Source organism: Terrapene carolina, unplaced genomic scaffold (assembly GCF_002925995.2).
Source record: "Terrapene carolina triunguis isolate 2854851 unplaced genomic scaffold, T_m_triunguis-2.0 Scaffold199, whole genome shotgun sequence".
Taxonomy (NCBI): domain Eukaryota; kingdom Metazoa; phylum Chordata; order Testudines; family Emydidae; genus Terrapene; species Terrapene triunguis.
Genome location: NW_020664550.1, coordinates 374735 through 393315, shown reverse-complemented (window position 1 = coordinate 393315; position 18581 = coordinate 374735). Strand labels below are relative to the sequence as shown.

At 45.6% G+C, this 18581-nt stretch overlaps 1 protein-coding gene across 1 annotated transcript in view; it reads left to right on the top strand.

Annotated features, from left to right (window-relative positions):
- Positions 1-7525: 7525 nt before the first annotated feature.
- LOC112118385 (MAP kinase-activated protein kinase 2) overlaps positions 7526-18581 on the top strand; it is a 77514-nt gene continuing 66458 nt past the window's right edge. The window contains exon 1 of the mRNA XM_024216669.2: positions 7526-8007. Within this exon, the coding sequence (XP_024072437.2) occupies positions 7735-8007 (273 nt within the window). The 5' untranslated portion in view covers positions 7526-7734. The remainder of the gene's footprint in view (positions 8008-18581) is intronic.

The following is an 18581-nucleotide window of genomic DNA, read 5'->3' as shown; positions in this document are numbered from 1 at the left end:
TATGGGTCCCTTCCCCCTTGCGGGTGGGCGAGGTCTCCCCGGCTCACTCACGGAATTGGCGGTGGCCGGTGAAGTTGGGTGGGTTCGGGGCTCCGGGGGTAAGGTCCCGTAGGAGGGGGTTTAAAGGTCCCTACTAATCAAGGGTCTATCCATTCAGGCAAACCCTGCATTCCCAAACTGTATCTTGAATAGTGCTGGATCTTTGGGACAGGCTGTTGATCTGAATAAAAGGTAAGTGTAGCTGGGGATTGAGGGAGCGGAGGAAGGGAAGTGAGTCAATCATTTTTCTTCACCCCCAGATACTTTTACTAAGAGAAACTTTGGCTCCGTGGATAACTCCCACAGCATCTAATGAAAGTAGTCTGACTCAAGGGAGGCAGACAGCAGGAAAAACCCAGTTGAACTGTCTTTAAAGTGTCTTTAATCTCTAAATTGCATTGCTATAAAGTCAGTTGACATTTAACCGCCTCGCCAAAACCAAAACAAGACAAAACAATAAAAAAAACTTGATAGGGTGAAGGAAGCAGAAAAAAAAATCTTGATTGAAACAAAGATTCTGTAAGATAGCTACAAGCTTGGAATTAATCAGGTTTCCCAGTAGGTGAAAATTCACTTAAGTGGTGATATTCTCCTGCTGCTCTGTAGGTTTCATGGCAAAACCCAGATCTTCAAAGCAGAAGACACTGATTCCCTGACAAAGATCTTATTTAGAATGCTGCCCAGTGACTGGTGTAGATTTAATCCCTCGGACAGCCCATGGAAGCTGCAGCAATGGAGTGACAGCTGCTCAGTCTGTCATTACTGACATGATGCATTTTGATGAGGTTAGGCCTGTTGTTTGCTTCAGCCAATCACAGATCAGCTTTTCTAGGAAAAGTCAGGTTTTTGTAAAAGCATAATACATCTTTACAAATCAGTGGATTTATTTTATTGGTGTGGTTTTAAAACCTGGGAGGAATATATTGTTCATGGAAGGTGCTGAGTTGACAGTAATGGGAAATTTGTTTACAGGACAGGTAGCACAGAGGCAATGCAAGCTTCTCTTGTCATGAGGTAGTGTATGTAGCTGTGTAAGGTACAGTTTGGTTTCCTGTCTCCTTTAACTTTCTAGATGTCTGTTTTCTGCTGGAAGCAGCTGCCATTTTGGGTTCAGTTCAGATGCAGCATGTTGCAAAGGCGACAGGCACACTGTGCTCTCTCTCATGGAGACTTTAATTCTGTTCTTTCTCATGCTGTTGTTTCCCCTCAGTTTAAAATAGAATAAAAGTCATTCAGATTGGAAATATGTGCTCTCTATGTCTGGTTAAATACACCTCTACCCCGATATAACCAGGAGCACTGCCAGCTTTTTTGCCGCCCTAGGCAGCGGAAGGTCCCGACCCCGAAATGCCACCCCTGACAGAGGCGGCGGAAGGTCCCACCCCCGAAATACCGCCGACGACCGGGGTGGCCAAAGATCCGGCCGCCGCACCCCAAATGTTAGCGCCCTAGGCGACCACCTAGGTCGCCTAATGGGTTGCGCCGGCCCTGGATATAATGCTGTCCTCAGGAGCCAAAAAATCTTACCGCGTTATAGGTGAAACCGCATTATATCAAACTTGCTTTGATCCGCTGGAGCGTGCAGCCCCCCCCCACAGAGCGCTGCTTTATCGCGTTATATCCGAATTTGTGTTATATCGGGTCGCATTATATCGGGGTAAAGGTGTATAGCACCTGAGTTGGAGATGTAAGTGCGAAGTTTGGTCTCCATGACCTCATCTGTCCCTGAGACTGCCAACTTGGGTGCAGCCAGTGACTGTTTTTTGTGATACGGATACATGTCCACATGGAAATGGACCCTCGTGAGACACTTCTTACAGGCCAGCAGACTGCTATAATTTTTGTGCACTATCGACCAGGGTGATAACTGAACAAACTTACGCTTTATAACTAAGGATGAGTGTTTTATTGTTTCATGTTTCAGCGAATAATAGTGATCCTGTGGGATGAGTGGCTGACAGTGGTTCCATCTGCTGGAATCAGATGCAAATCCCGTTTACTGATGCACCCTTGTTTAGGGATGACAAGTCACTGAGGTTCAAGCTTCCTGTAAAAACAATTTAGCAACATGCATTGTTTTCATGAAGTCTGTGAGCAACTCCGACAGTGTTTAAAAAAAAACATTAGACACAGAGGAGCAGATCAAACAAAGCGTTGAGGAGTCATGTATATCTAAACACGGGAGTAGTTTCAATGGGTAAAACTCTCAAAAGTGCCTAAGTGACTTCGGCTCCTAAAGTCCATTTTCATAAGTGACTTGGGCCTAGATCTTCAAAAGGTATTTAGGCTCCTAATTTCCACTGATTTCATAGGCACCTCACTGTCAAGAATTAGGACTGGCCGCTCCACCTGCCCAGTCTCCAGGAAGTCTATGAACACAGCTGAGTCTAAGCAGGACTGCCTGATTGACCACTCTGCCTGATTGGCTGAGGAAGTCAGCCAGCCCACTCTCAAGCCCAGCATCTGATCTCTGGTAGCTTAATGCATGCCCCTGCAGCTGTGATCTCTCCTGTTTGCCTTGCTCTAGTCCTGAGCCTGCCTTGTTCCCAGCCTTGATCCAGCCCTGCTTCCCGGCTCTGACTGCTGGCTGCGATTCCTGGCTCCAGGTCCACCCCCTTGGCTCTGGTTACTGGCTTCCTGAATCCAGTGCTGACTCCTGCTCCAACCATGAGGCCTGACTGCCTATGTTGCAGTTTGTGACACTAAGATCCATTAACTTTCAATGATGTTTAGGCTCTTAAATGCCTAAGTCCCTTTTGAAAATGGGACCTAAATGTTGAAAATTTTACCTGACTTCAAAGGGACATAAACGTGCTTAACTTTAAGCACCTGCTTACATACTCTGCTGGATAAAGGCCTTAATAAGGAACATGGCAGCCTATAATGTAGGCAAGAAATGGATGTAAGACACCCCTATGATTATCACCTTATTTGAACTTCTGTGCATGTCCAGCTGGTTTTGAACTTTTCCAAAGGTGTGCTTTGTCACAGCTCTGCTCTTGCTTTCCTAATGCTATTCCTGCCTGTGGGCGCAGCTCTTCTTAGTAACCATTAATCTTTTCTGACGCTGCGTGTAATAGAGGGGCCTTGGGTGTAACCTAGCACAGCAGGGATGGGAGATATTAATAATGGCCGATGGTGCATTGAACTAAAATGGAATCTACAATTCATTTTGTGACAAGAAAAATGTAATATTAAACAGTGCAATGGAATGTCCGTCCATTTCGTATAACCCATCGTAATTTAGGGTGAAATGCACTGCTGTGCAGAGCCCAGCCCAAAGCCTAAGATCTCAAAACAGGGTTCAAATGGGAGTTAAGTGGTCCATATAGGCCTTGGGCTGGCTCTCCGCTTTGGGTGACATTCCCTGTCTATGCAAGCTACTTTGGATACTGTAACCATGGGTTCCAGTACCAAAATCCCTGAGCCTTTTCTCTGATTCTCATCCAAAGTATTGCCAGCTTTTAAGATTTTACAGCAAATCTTCCAATATTTCTAGCCTGGGACTTAGGAGACCTGGCTTCAGTTCCCTGCTCTGCTACAGACTCCCTGTGTGACCTGGGCAGGGCCGGCTCTAACTTTTTTGCCGCCCCAAGTAAAAAAAAAAAAAGCCCCCCCCCCGCCTCAACCCCCCCCCCGGCCCCCCCCCCCCCCCCCCCCCCCAAAACCCCCCCCCCCCCCCCCAGCACTGCGCCACCGAAACAAACAACCCCCGAGTGCCGCCCGGCCGAAACAAACAAAAAAACCCCTTGAGTGCCGCCCTGCTGAACCAAAAAAAATAAAAAAATAAAAACCCCGAGCGCCGCCCTGCCACCCAAAGATTGGCCACCCCTTACAAGGTGCCGCCCCAAGCACGTGCTTGGTCGGCTGGTGCCTGGTGCCGGCCCTGGACCTGGGGCAAGTGTTTTCGGCTACATCTACACTGCAGCTGGGGGTGTGATTTGCAGCACATGTAGACGTACCTGGGCTAGCTTTAATCTAGCTGGCTCACTAAAAATAGCACTGAGGATGTGGCAGTGCAGGCTGCACAAGTGAGGACATACCAGGGGGTCAGGTGGGCTTGTGCGGACCACAGTGCTGCATTCTCACTGCTCTTTTTAGTGAGCCAGCTAGATTAAAGCTAGCCCAGGTACGTCTACATGTGCTAGCCTAGGTACATCTACATGAGCTGCAAATCACACCCCCAGCTGCAGTGTAAATGTAGTCTTAGTTTCTCTGTGCTGTATGCCTCAGTTACCCATCTGTACTATGGGGATAATAACACTCTCCTGCCTCACAGAGGTGTTGTGAGGATGAAGACATTAGACTGTGAGGTGCTCAGAGACTATGGCAATGAGGGTCACATAAGGACCATAGATAGTGTTGTGGTTAAGGCAGTGGACTGGGACATGTGTGCCTATTCTTTGCTCTACCTCTTACTGCATATGACTTTAGGTAAGTCACCACAACGCTCTCTGCCTCATTTCCCCCCTCTGTACATTAATGCTTCCCTATGTCACAGTTAGGTACGTTCACGAATGTTGGTGAGAGCATCAGGCACCACAGTGATGAGTGCCAGAGTAAATCCTATACATGAATTAATAGATAAATACAGTTAGGTATTATTAGTGACTCAGATAAGGCGTTTCTTAGATGGAACTTGACAGTGACTCTTCTATAGCCGCCACATATCGAATGCTGCTAATGTACAATCCATTTCACATCCATAAAGGAAAAATCTCTGCTTTCCTTCCCCTTAGCCCTGACTAAAGAGCTCTTCATTGGCTCTTGCCAGATGCCAGGCTGCTAATGATAAATTGGCTCTCAGCAAGGATTCCTTATCTGTTTAGCCCAGTTCTGAGGTGTGTTAGTTTCTTTATTGAATTCTGGACTGAACGTGGAAGCGCAGGTTAATTTGCTATCAGTGGGATGTCCTTTGAAGAACAGTTTTCTTTGCCTCTTGCCCTTTCCCTGACACTCAGTCTGCCCGCTCCATTTTTCATGTCTCTTCTCTTCATGGGAATTGATTATAGATAAACGCTCATCAAAAAACAGGGCATTTTGGCAAACGCAATTATTTACCCATTGACGTTTTAATTTGTCACGCTGTGGATGCCTTCAGGATCCAGGGAAGAAGCTCCAAATGGTGTGAAGCTTGTTAACTGGCTCTCAGTGGCGAGGATTTGGAAGCCTGCAGTGCATTGAACTCTCACCATGCATTTTGCTTTTATCAGATAAATAGCAAAATATCCCCTGATTTCACTATTTCTTGTTTCCCGCTTTATATGGGAAGTAGAAAAACAACAAAAGAACATTCAGGGAGGCAAGATGGCTGATGATGTGCTAGGCAATAGGATAGTACAAATAATAAACAATAAGGCCCTCACTGCTGTAGTATCTGACTGCCTCAGAACAACCTTGTGAGGTAGAGAAATACTTTCCCTATTTGACAGATGGGGAACTGAGGCACAGGGCAGATTAAGTGACTTGTCCAAGGTCACATAGAAAAATCTGTGGGTGAGCTGATAGTCGAACCCTTATCTCCTCAAGCCCAGATTGGTGCTCTGCCCACTAGACCATCCTTCCTACCTAAATGAGATTCAAAGCCTTTCCCCTAAGGACTGTTAGCTTAAGTTTGGACCGGGACCCAAAAAAAGACCTCTAAGGGAGCAACATTTGGTGAGGCTCCCTGCCACCACACTACCACCATGGAATAAGCTGCAGGGCCCTCTCCCAAACCTGGGGGATCCCCAGCGATTGGCAGAAGCTCTGGTCAGCTACACAGAAGTCCCGTGCCTCTGTGCTGACTCTCATTAGCAATTATGGGTGCTTGCTTTGGTCTGGTCTCCACAGAAAAGACTCTTCTCTCTAGTCTCTTCATACAGAACTTTTACTCCTGCAGTTGTTCCATCCTGCCAGCTTCCTGTGTGGAATAATAGAGCATCTTCAGTGCTCATGGCGGTTCTTTCCATGTCTATTGGCAAGCACTCAGCCACAAACTGAACAACATTGTTTATGATGGCTGAGCAGAGCTGACAACTACCAATGGCCTCTCCAGCTTCTCCTGTAATAGCATGTGTGCAAATATGTGGTATTCTTTCCCCACCTGCTCCAGCCTATTCTAAAAAATCGCCTTTCCAAAATGCAAAAGGCCTGGGGGAAATGGCATAAGAGCTTTTAATATTTGCCTTATGCATTCTTTGTGTCAGCATAAGGGAAGCATCTTTGCACGATGGGCATTTTCTATATCAAATGTCACTTATTTTTCATCAACATATGCTTATTTTCAGAGGCTCTCCAAAACTCCTCCTGATTCAGCCAGCTCTCTGGATTTTGGTCCTTCACTGTGGGGACACTTGAATGAAAGGTTCATGGCACTCATGCATTTTGGGGTGAAATTCATCCCTATGGTGGGGCCCAGAACAAAGCCTATGCACCTCTTAAGTCCCCTTTAAGTCCTGTTTTGAGATCAGAAGTGATGCATAGTAGTCATACAGGCTTTCTGAACAAGGGTCAGTTTTACCCTCTCCTTGTTGTTGTCCATTTAACGGTGAACATCTCTGTATTTGGACGAGGCAGTGTGGGCATATGAGGAGGGGTTCTTATTCTAAGTTTGCTTTTGTGTATTGTTTTCTTATTACCATACCAAGGAATCCCAGTCATAGCGCAGGACCCCATTGTGCTCGGCGCTGTACCAGACACAGAACAAAAAGTCGGTGCCTCCCCATACCTTGGCTCTCCCTCCTCCTCTGCCTCCCCTGCGCAAATTTCTCTCCAGTCTTCTTGCTAAAGATTTCCCAAGCTTTCATAGTTGTCCAAATCCCAGCAACTGAGTGATGACCTTGTAACCATCCCCATGGAGCTCAGCACGGGGCCAAGGGGTCTGACCGCGTGAAACTGGTTGCAGGATCAGGATCATGGTACAATTCAGATGTGGAATGGTTTGATCAGATGAAGCTCAGACTCCAGGAAGCACAGATCTCATTGCAAATGCTTTATTCCTTAGAATGGGCGGGGGGATCCCAAGGAATCCTGGTGATGTTGGAAGAAGCAGAGAGCCAGGGGAAAGCTGGCAGGTCTGTGTGGGCCTGGGGGAGGGCACTGAGGGGATCCTCTCCCCAATCTCCTCGCCTGTGGGTGGCAGGATGGAGGTAAACACGCACCCCAACCTCCTCAGACTTTCTCCGTCCCCCTCCATTCTTAGGTTCCTTCCCAAAGTTTAACTTCTCTCCCCTCCCCCCTTTCTTTCCTCCTCCCTCTCCATCTCTTCTCCCTTCCTTCCTTCTACCCTCCCTCCTCTGAGTCCCCGCCCCTTCAGGGGGAGGCAGCCAGTCAAGGCGAGGCTGTGACATCAGTGCCGTGAAACTGACCCGGGGGCGGGACCGAGGTTGATACATTGTAGCGATTCCTTTTCCTGTCTTCGCGTTCCAAAGAGCGAACGAGCCAGGCACGGGGACGAGCTTGGGGAGGGGGTGGGGGGTTGAGCGGGGGGCAGCAGCGTCTCCCCTTCGGAGACCCGCGGGGTGAGCAGCAGCCCTGAGGGCTCCGAGCCTTCCCTAGGAGAAGGGGCGATTGTTTCCCCTCTCCCCCCCCCTTTCCAAGCTGTGGGGGATTTAGTTCCCCTCCGCCTGTTGAGATCAAACTTCCCACTGTGGGGGGAGGAGGGGACTCGGAGCAAAGGGAAGGAGCCGCTGTGGCTGCCCCGGCTTTGCTACAATGCTGTCCAACTCTCCGAACCCGAATCCCCAGGTGCTGTTCCCCACCCCCCCTCCTCCGCCCCCGCCGCCCCCCCAGCAGCAGCCGCCGCCCCAGCAGCACCCTCCCGTCCAGCAACAGTTCCCCCAGTTCAACGTGAAATCAGGCCTCCAGATCAAGAAAAATGCCATCACGGATGATTACAAGGTCACCACGCAAGTGCTGGGGCTGGGCATCAACGGGAAAGTTTTGGAAATCTTTAACAAGAAGACTGGAGAGAAATTTGCTCTGAAGGTAAGTGTGCAGGGGGACGGGAGAGGGGTGTGCGAGGGGCTGATGTGCCCACGCCCATCTTTCCTCTTCTGATCCCACATTCCTTATTTCCTCCCCCAAGTTTGGCTCAGACTGTTTTTGTAGGAGTGACACAGAAGTTATTGTGCTGTTAGAGTAGAGGGGAAGGTACCTGCAGTTATTGGGGGGTGGGGATTGATCCATGGTTGCTCCGTGTAAAATTACCGGCAGAATTATTTACAGGTACCTAAAACTGGCGGACAGAAAAAAATGGTGCTTTAACTTTGGCCTAGGCAGATATCGCTGAGTCCAGTTGTGAATCTCTTCCCCCTGCCGCGGTGTGGGCACAAATTCCCCACTTACTCACTGCGAAGGGCTAGTTGGGGAAGTTCGGCCTCTGCTATTTTTTTCCGGAGGGTGGGTGGGTGCGGTGGGTGGAGGGGGTTGTTGGATGATCTAATCTCTCTGCCTTTTAAAAAATGAAACTCAGCATTTAATTCCCCTCCCTCCCCTTTGCAAAACAGGACTTCCCAGCGGGAGAGGAGAAACCCCCCCAGAGCCTCCTAGGCCTGTTCACATTGACTGCGTTTGATAGGGCCCTTTCTCTTTCCCCCCTCAAATCTCTCTGTGTGTGTATGTTAGTCGTGGTTTCCTTGGATCTACTGATCAAAGCAGTTTGTGTTTGCAGAGGGAGGAGAGAGAGTATGCTCTGATTTCTTTCCAGAGCCATTATTTTGGTAAAAGGGTGGTGGGAAGGGGAGAAGAAAGAGAAAGGAGCTCCGGTAACTTCACAGCTGCCCTTAAGGCCTGTGGGCACGTCAGTGATCACTGCAGGGAAGATTATATCTTGTAAGAGAAATAAATTCTATTGTGGTTTTGAGAACACAAATGCCACCCTCTTTTGTGGTAGTGTCTTTGATTGCACTAGTTTAGGTTCCTTTCCCCTTTTCTGCCTCCTCGCCCCCCAGAATCTTTACTCCAAATCTGGAATTATTCGTGATTTTTCCCTTTAGAGGTCTGACTTGACTGATATGGCTTAGAAAGAGAGAACTTGAAATTTACCAGCAACAGTTAGCGCTTGACAACGAATGTAAATACAACAAGCAGAATCTGTTTTAAAGACAAGTGGTCCCTTGGACCGGGGCAGAACCAGTAATTCAGTGCTTTAAAGGGATGCTGTAGAGAGATGATCATATTATGGAGTGTAATAATAAAAATAAATAATTTAAAAAAAATCAAATGAACTTTTTAACAAATATGCATTTTATTTGTTTTTATTGCACTCAGCTGGGACAATGAAACAGGATAGTCAGTTTCACTTTCTGGCTTTACTGCACTCCATTGTTACTGCTCCTCCATCACTTTAGAGGAATGTCCAGTTTCCCCTTAAACTATTCTCATTAAGAAAGACAAAATTAGATTGTGTGGCATTTTAATTTAAAACAAAGCAAAATGACATGGGAAAGGGATGCCTTAGTGACCTAAGCATCGCATTTGAAATCCATTGAAACCTCCGGACTTGTCGATTTGATCCAGTGAGTTTACTCTCTGTGCTTTCTGGATAAGCCCTTTAAAATTCAAGGTCCTCTGTGTGGGCACTAAAGATCTCATTGCACTTTGTGTAAGCATAGACGTTTGTCTGGTTTTCCCTGTTTAATTACCCTCCCTGCTCCCCAGTTGTGCAGTGTACTGTACACCAAGCTGCTACTGTTCTCCGCCCCAGATGTGGCTATGTTTGTGGTGCTGTATCTGTATGCAGTAATCCATAACATGCCTTTGTTTGAAAGGTTTTCCAATAAATAAGATATTATACTAAAATATACATTTTGCATCTAAATAACTTGACAGTTTCCCTGTTTTCAAATGATTTTTTTTTTTGGAGTGGGGGAGGGTATTTCTCTGTTAGAGGGATCCTGTGATATAGGTAATGCTAAGTACTAGGAAAGATGGGTACAATTTTTCTCCTCCAGTGAAGCTGCACATTCCATATCTTAGGCACAATTTGCTCCCACACATTAGCTGTTCAGAAACACTATATGTTATCCTGTTAATTGTGAAGATTAACGCCCCCCAAAACCTGCAGTTTTGACTGCGTTTTTTTGGGGTTTTTTTAAGCCAACTCATCTGCTTAAAGCCAACAAGTCACTAATCCTAAAATAATAAAGAAGTAGATTTTTGACAAAAAATTCTTGTCAGCTATGAACCCCCTTCAGAAGTGAGGTGCCTGCAGGGGGATAAGTTATTAAGACAAATACATTTTCTTGGGGAAAAAAAGTTCTTCAAGTTAATCAACTGAATGGCAGATATTTCCCTTTTTTGTCTGGAAATATGGAAGTTTCTCATTAGTTGCAGTGTTATGTTTGAGGAAGACACAGACATGGTAATTTTTCCTGTATGTTGTAAATGAGTGGGATCAGCCTCTGTTTTGACAGACACGCTTTTTTCCTCCATTACATTTAAAGTTGACTCAATGACTTAAATAGCAGTTGCTAATTCTTTCCTGTGTGAAATAACAAAAGAAGAAGAACTAGAGGGTACGGCATATGGAAAGGGACAGCTTGTGTCAGCAGTCTCCCCATATCAAAATATTGGCTAAGATAATAGCATAGCCTCTGAGCTCTGATTATCTTGTCAGTACTGGAGTGTGATACAATAGACATGTTCAGGATCTAGGTTTGATATACTATTTACATGGATGTACTTAAAGTGCCTTTTACAACACAGGATTTTTATACACCTCTACCCTGATATAACGCGACCCGATATAACACGAATTCGGATATAACGCGGTAAAGCAGTGCTCCAGGGGGGCGGGGCTGCGTGCTCCGGCGGATCAAAGCTAGTTCGATATAACGCGGTTTCACCTATAACGCGGTAAGATTTTTTTGGCTCCCGAGGACAGCGTTATATGGGGGTAGAGGTGTATATTAAGAATGGAACATAAATCACGGACTCTCACGTTTTGCTCAGATCTTGTCCCCTGCTCAGTTTCACTAGTTCTTTACCATATAATGAGGGACATATTAAGATGGACAGTTGCGAATGTGTGTGGTCAAATCTCCCTGCTTATGAGCTATGTAACAATGCAGGAGGGAAGTGCAGAATCAATTCACAGAGGCTGATGTATTCAATTCATCTCTGAATTTTTCCTTTGGGAAGTTTTAAAATTTTTATTTTCCATTGCCCATGTTCTTATGGCGAGGAAAAAGTTTAGCTGAGCCATTGAACGTGTCAGTTCAAAGGGCAGCACAGCTGCTGCTGTAAACAACTCCTTACAGCCCAGTAGAAAGTGCTGTGCTGCTGGCTCAGGGTCTTAGCAGACCAAACTACACTCTGTCGATCTCGCACTGACAAGTGTATGTGACATGCTCTTTGTTTGTCCAATGAGTTTTGGATACTCCCTGTCAAGATATAGGCCTGAAAGGTAAACCTCATTAATAGGATGTTTTGCTCAAATGTAGTGTGTATAGATCTAAATGCTGCTTTCTGTTAGTTGGGGGTGGATCTGTTTATAAACCTGTAGAGTGTTGTTCAGAACTTCTGAATGACTCAGAATTATCCGACATACAAACACCATTTGTTGGGGAGGAGTCAACACAGCTTTTGTAAAGGGAAATCATGCCTCACCAATCTATTAGAATTCTTTGAGGGGGATCAACAAGCATCTGTACAGTGGTGATCCAGCTGATATAGTGTACTTGGACTTTCAGAAAGCCTTTGACAAGGTCCCACCCTAAAGGTTCTTAAGCCAAGTAAGCTGTCATAGGATAAGAGGGAAGGTCTTCTTATGGGTCAGTAGCTGGTTAAAAGATAGAAAACAAAGGTTAGGAATAAATGGTCAGTTTTCACAGTGGGTAGTTAAGTATCGGGGTCTCCCAAGGATCTGTACTGGGACCTGTGCAGTTCAACGTGTTTGTAAATGATTGGGAAAAGGGAGTAAACAGTGAGGTGGCGAAGTCTGCAGACAATACAAAATTGCTCAAGACGGTTAAGTCTAAAGTTGTCTGGGAAGAGTTACAAAGGGATCTCACAAAACGGAGTGACTGGGCAACAAAATGGTAGATGAAATTCAGTGTTAATAAGTGCAAAGTAATGCACATTGGAAGACGTAATCCCAGCTATACATACAAAATGATGGGGTCTAAATTAGCTGTTACCACTCAAGAAAGAGATCTTGGAGTCATTGTGGATAGTTCTCTGAAAACATCTGCTCATTGTGCAGTGTCCATCAAAAAAGCCAACAGTCTGTTAAGAACCATGAGGAAAGGAATAGAGAATAAGAAAGGAAATATCAGAATGCCACTATATAAATCCATGGTATGCCCGCACCTTGAATACTGTGTGTAGTTCTAGTCACCACATCTCAAAAACGATATATTAAAATTGGAAAAAGTACAAAGAAGGACAACAGAAATGATTAGGGATATGGAAGAGCTTCCATATGAGGTGAGATTAAAAAGACTGGAACTATTCATCTTAGAAAAGAGAAGACTAAGGGAGGAAATGATAGAGGTGTGTGTACAAAATCACAAATGGTGTGGCGAAAGTGAATTGTTATTTACCCCTTCACATAACACAAGAACCAGGTATCACCCAATGAAATTAATAGGCAGCAGGTTTAAAACAAACATAACAAAGTACTTGTTCACATAACACACAGTCAACTTGTGGAACTTGTTGCCAGAGGATAATGTGAATGCCAAAAGTGTAATTGGGTTAAAAAACTATGTCATTAAGTTAATGGAGGATAGGTCCATCAGGGGCTATTAGACAGGATAGTCAGGGATGCAACCCTATGCTCTGGATGTCCCTAGACCTCTGACTGTCAGAAGCTGGGAGTGGATGACCAGGGATAGATCACTCAATAATTGCTCTGTTCTGTTCAATCCCTCTGAAGCATCTGGTGCTGGCCACTGTTGAAAACAGGATACTGGGCTAGATGGACTAGTGGTCTGATCTTACGTTCTTATGACTCATTATCTGCATCAGAGTAAGAGGAATAACTGAATAACTTGAATACAAAGAACTGATTGCATCAGGTGTTGCTGTTTCTGGTGACATTAAAAAGAATGCAAGAGGCCCATAGCCAGAAGACAAAGGTGAAATTGCTTTGTGCTGTGTTAGGTTTTAAGGCGAGCATTTCTATTCTATACTTTTCTGGTTATATCTCATGTCCAAAAGGTCATATGTATTAATGCAATCTTACAGTGATGGGGAAACAACTGTAAATCTCATTAATATTAAAGACTTCTGGTTCTGTGTGCTCAGGAATGTTGTCCCTCAGAATTTTTGTAAAACCACGTACAGTATTATAAAATCTCTCTATTCCAAGGTCTTAGATACTTTGTTAGGATTTCAGTTAGAGATCCACTGCTATAATGTGACCATTCAGAGTTCAGTGGGAGATATATAAACTTCAGTAACAGAGAAAATGTAATTTGGGCTAATTTCTTCATTCCTCATCTAGTACATGAGTGCTTAGCAAAGGCATTTGATTGCTTAATAAAATAAAGTATGTTTTTAGCGCATGTTTGTAAGTTACTGGACTATAGTCTCGTTTGCCTACACTGTCTAGTTAAAAACAATAGATACTCTTTAACTTCTGACTTATCAGTAGTTATTGTCTAATTGATTAGTGGTTCACTGATCACTGCAGCAGAAAAACATCTCAAGGGGAATCCATAAATTGACCAGTATTAAATAGGCATAGCATTGTTTAAAACGGTGAATTAGCTTTGGTTCTTAATGGGATTTTAGGTTTGGATGCTTTCTCCTTTAGGGGCTCAGTCCCATAAGGTGCTGGGTGATCTCAGCCCCAGTGGGAAGTGTCAGAGCTCAGCAACTCATGGAAAGCTCTTGTCAGCAAGCAGCGTGAGGCCTGTTGTGGATTGTTCAGTGATTTGCTCATCAACATCTGGCAGTCTGAGAGCGAAGGGCAATGCAGCTGTGGTGAGCATTAGGAAACAGGAGGTGGTGTGTATAGGGGTATATATTTTCCCAGCTTGGTGTGATTTCTTATTAGAAGAAAATTAGGTTTGGAATTTCTGGAAAATGTATTGCATGTAGGTCACTGCTGACTTTACTTGGCTTTGTTGCAGTTGGGCTGTTGGTGTTATGTGAAGCAGATTGCAGAGGTAGGATAGCGGGCAAGACCTAATTCTATGTTGCATACTGTAAATTCTACTCCTAGATATACTTTTAAGCCTAATCTTCAGATGAGATCTGGATCAATGGCTGGCTGCCTTAATGCAGCTTTTTACAAAGAAATTCCAGGCAATCCGGGTTGGAGGCTCAGTTAATGCTGGATGGACATCAGTGAATAGCTTTCCTTGTGAATCTCTTTCTCTGCCGTGTGTTTCAGTTGGGGCTCTAGGATGCAGAGCAAGATTCTGCTAATGAAACCTAACCTCTAACTTCAACTCTAAGGTAGTTGTCGGCTGGCTGTTGCCATGAAGACTGTGCACAGAACAGTATCTTTGGGAATGTCATACTTTCAAAGGTAACTCACTAGCATCTGTGGTGCTTTGGAAGCTTCTCCATGGGACTCGTTTCCATGAATGCCTATAGCCACTGAAAATTGGCTGAAGTGGATCAGTTCTTCATTAGTAAATTTATGCCAGTAAATGCATCGCCTGTAGTGCAGTTTGATTCCATCAGGTTACATGTGTGGAATGGCTTCTGTGGGAATAAAAGGGGCAAGGTCCAAATACATGAATGGTATTGCACTTGGGAGATGCCCATCACCATAGTGTCTGGGTATGCTTTACAAAGGCAACATGGTCTGTGGGGGAGGGCAGAAAACTAGGTGATGGAAGACTGGTTTCTAGTCCAGGTTCTGCCACAGACTGTGTCATGTTAGGGAAATTACTTCCTCTGTGCTGCTGTTCTCCTTATGTGCTGTGGGGATCATGAAACCCACCACCCTCTGTCAAGTGTTTTGAGATCTATAGATTTGTCAGTCTTCAGCTCTTGAACTCTTTCTTCTTCTATAGAAAACATGACCAGAAGTTGGCAGGGTTCTTGGCCTCGTCAGGGCTCTTGGGACCCTTGTACACCCTTCCGCTCCCTAAAGGAACAGCTGTCTATTGCTTAACATTACGAAATGAATGGAAAAAGCTGCACATTTCCTCTTGTTTCCACTATGGTTCAGCTGAAATGTCCATTAAATTCTTCCCAACCCAAACGCACTAGTTTCTCATTTCACCTTTCAGGATCCTTAGCAACTTCTACTGGCCTTCTAGAGCTGCCCTGTATGAGCCGTTCCTCGAAGTGATCATGGATCCAACTCGATTTTTCTTTGTCTGCAGTGCGGAGAGGGTTCTATGGGTGTTTTCTTTCCCCTTAATGAGGTAGTGAATCTGTCAATGCCCCCTGTGTTGTCATACAATAAACATTATGGAACATGATCCAGTAGTTCCCTTGAAGCTATAATTAGCCTCCAGCAGGACTCAGTTCTGTGCAGAATGTTAACAGAAGGGTCTTCTCTAGCAAGGAGCTGCTGGGCCTTGCTTTTGATCGGGAGAACTCTGGAAAATGCTCTGCTGTTCCCTCACTTCATGTTATGCTCATTGAACTTTGTTTTGTAAAGGTTTTATTTTGAAAGCCCTCTCAGTCTTTAAAAAATAGATAATACACCAGCGGGGTCTCCCCTGCCCCCCCAGATCTTCTCTTGATTATTTGCTCTAAGGAGCATGAAGCTGAAAAGTAGAATCCTGGCCTCTTCCACTGCCTGCAAGACACTGCAAATAACCACATTGTTTCCACTGTAAAAGTTCTCCTTCAAGAGCGGGATTTTTCAAAGTTGCTCAAGGGAGTAAGGCACCTGGTTCCCATTTGAATTTCAATTGGGATTGGGCACCTTACTCCTTTGAAACTGCCAGTCCCCAACTATTAAACCCCAAAGTCTTAGAATATACGAATGTCTGGGGCTAGAGCTCATGGGTGAAGATATCTCCCTTCTGATGACCTGCCACAGGGGTGATCTGTTCAGAGCACTTCTGATACCCTGGCCTTGATGGGAATTTTCTTTTCTTTTTTTTGCCTCACTGTGTAGTTTGGAAAACCAAAAATATCCTCATGTAACTCTTTCTTTTTTTAAAATTGTGACAAACCCAATGATTAGGTTTTTTTTCCCCAGGGCAGTGGTTTATTACCTCACTGCCTGAAGGTTTCTGCTGATTTGGGTTCTGAGTTCATATCAGTAATTGAGGAGTTGTCATATCCCTTCTAAATTATTATAAATGGCAGCCACTCATCTCCTTGTTTTGAAAGTGTCTGAGTTAAACTGACAAGAGCCAGGCCACGGGGAGTTGACTGTTGCTCTGTGCTCAGAAATTGGGACCCTAAAGAAACAATGGAAACTCAGCCTCTTAATTATAATACTTGGCTCTTTTCTAGTGCTTTGTGATGGTAGATTTCAAAGCATTTTACAAAGGAAGATCAGTATGTCTTCCTGCCTTTTGCAGATGAAGGAAACTGATGCCCAGAGAGATGAAGTGTCTTTCCCAAGGCTATGCAGGAGTTTGGTAGCAGACTCAGGTTCTGTTCCCATCTCTCCTAGGCCAGTACCCTGTCCACTGGACTATGCTTGAGAGATTTAAATAGGGTGACCAGATAGCAAATGTGAAAAATCGGGACAGGATGTGGGGGGTAATAAGTGCCTATATAAGCAAAAGCACCAAATATCGGGACTGTCGCTATAAAATAGGGACATCTGGTCACCCTACGTCTAAACCTAGACTTCACAAAATAGTAGAAAATGCACCATTAAGGAACGGTCCTGCACTGTCCAGGAGAGATGGGCCTTGATAATCTAATAGATCTTTCCTCTAACTTGTGCAGTACCGTAAGGGTCATATAGCATGTTGTGTTATAACAGATCTTTGTTGCATCATGCTTCCTTTTGTCTGAATTTCCTGGCTTTCTCATCTTCCCTTTTTAAAACTTCCATTAATTTGCAATTCTGATGTGAAAGAGAAGATGTGTAGTAGCCTACTGATCTCGGCCAGTTGTTCTGAATGGGCAGGGTTGGACCCTTCTTCTTGAAGGGAGCAAATAGCTCCCTTGACGTAGGCTAGAGCACTGCGGACTTGTTTTCACCTTTTCCTCCCTGTTCTTTAGAGATAAGTGCTAGGTTCTAGACTGACCGCCCTGAAATCTTCACGACCCAGTGCAGTGCAAGGATCCCCTAGCCGTGTGCCTGCCTTTGCGAAGGGCCACTCCTGGGAGTTCCTTGTGCTCATTCCCTCTTTGGTCTCTTCCTCTGAGTCTGGCAAGAGTGTTAAATCGTGACGGCGATTTTGTGATGTGTATACGTAAGCCTGCATACGGCTTTTGAATGGTGATGACTAAGGCATCCTTAGGTATACGTGGTTCAAAGTAACCCTTCTGATGGCACTGCAACAGTGCGAGTGTGCATGGCCGTGAGCGAGCTAGTGCTGGAGGTTGGGGAGCTGGAATTCAGGTGCCTGGGCTGCTTGCTGTCTGGCACCCTGTGGGGGTTAAAGGGTCACTGCACTAAGTGTCTCAGCAACAAAAACTCACCAGCCTGTTTATACACCTTCCCACCACGGAATCATCCAGACTGCAGCTTCGCTGGTTTATTTATTTCATGTATTTTCCGGCATCGGTGACTAGCTGCTGCTATGGCCTTGGACTCTATTGTCCAAGGGACGCTGACGGGACAGGCCAGGAATAGCAGACCTGTGCCTTGTTCGGAAGGAAAGGAGGGCGTTTTGCTAAACCCAATGGGCAAAGCAAATGGGGGCAGGGAGAGGAGAACCCTGCAATAATAGCTACAGCTGGGGGGGGGCTCCTTTTAAAGTCCCTATCTGCATTGGGATTCCCCCAGTTACAGCCAGTGGTGCAAATCTCTAGTGTAGACAGACGTGACTGCCACAAGCCAGGGTTAGCACTGCTGCTGCTTAGCCTCTTCTTGACATTTCAGTGATGTGCCAGTGTGAAGGGCTTGCACTGGTGGCTGGTATCCCCCAGTGTTGTTTAGGCCTGAGGCCCCACTCCACGAGGGTCTGTTAGTCCCCCTCCCCCCAAATAGGAAATGTGGATCCTGGCTAGATGCAGTTTCCATGCTGAGTTGCTCTTCTGTGCTATGTTTGCATCAGACCCTGGGGGCTTTCTCTGATCTAGACTCGCTCTCTGTGTTAAGGGGATGGTGGGAGAATGCAGTGGGAAGGGCCCCCTCTCTTTCTCTGAGAAATATTTCCCCTGTTGCCAGTCGAATCAGCTGTGAGTCTTTTCTGAGCTGTTGTCTGGCTCTCTCCCTCTCTTAATGCCGGCTTCTCTCCAAGCAGAGCCGGCCCTGTGTGGGGCTTCAGGTTGCGGCATTCAGACTGCATGACCTCACCTCCCAGCTTCCAAGAATACCGCGCTGCCTCCCGTTTTGCCTTGCCATAGTTGTCTGCAGAGCAGGAGAGTGCCTTACTGCCGCGTCCATGAGCATCCTTGGCTTGGAGAGGCTAGTGGGCGTAGTGTGGTAGGCAGTGCTCCCCCCCCCTCCAGCCGAACCCCCCAAGGCAAGAAGTCCTCACCTGATGTGGGATGGGGAGAAAATGGGACTG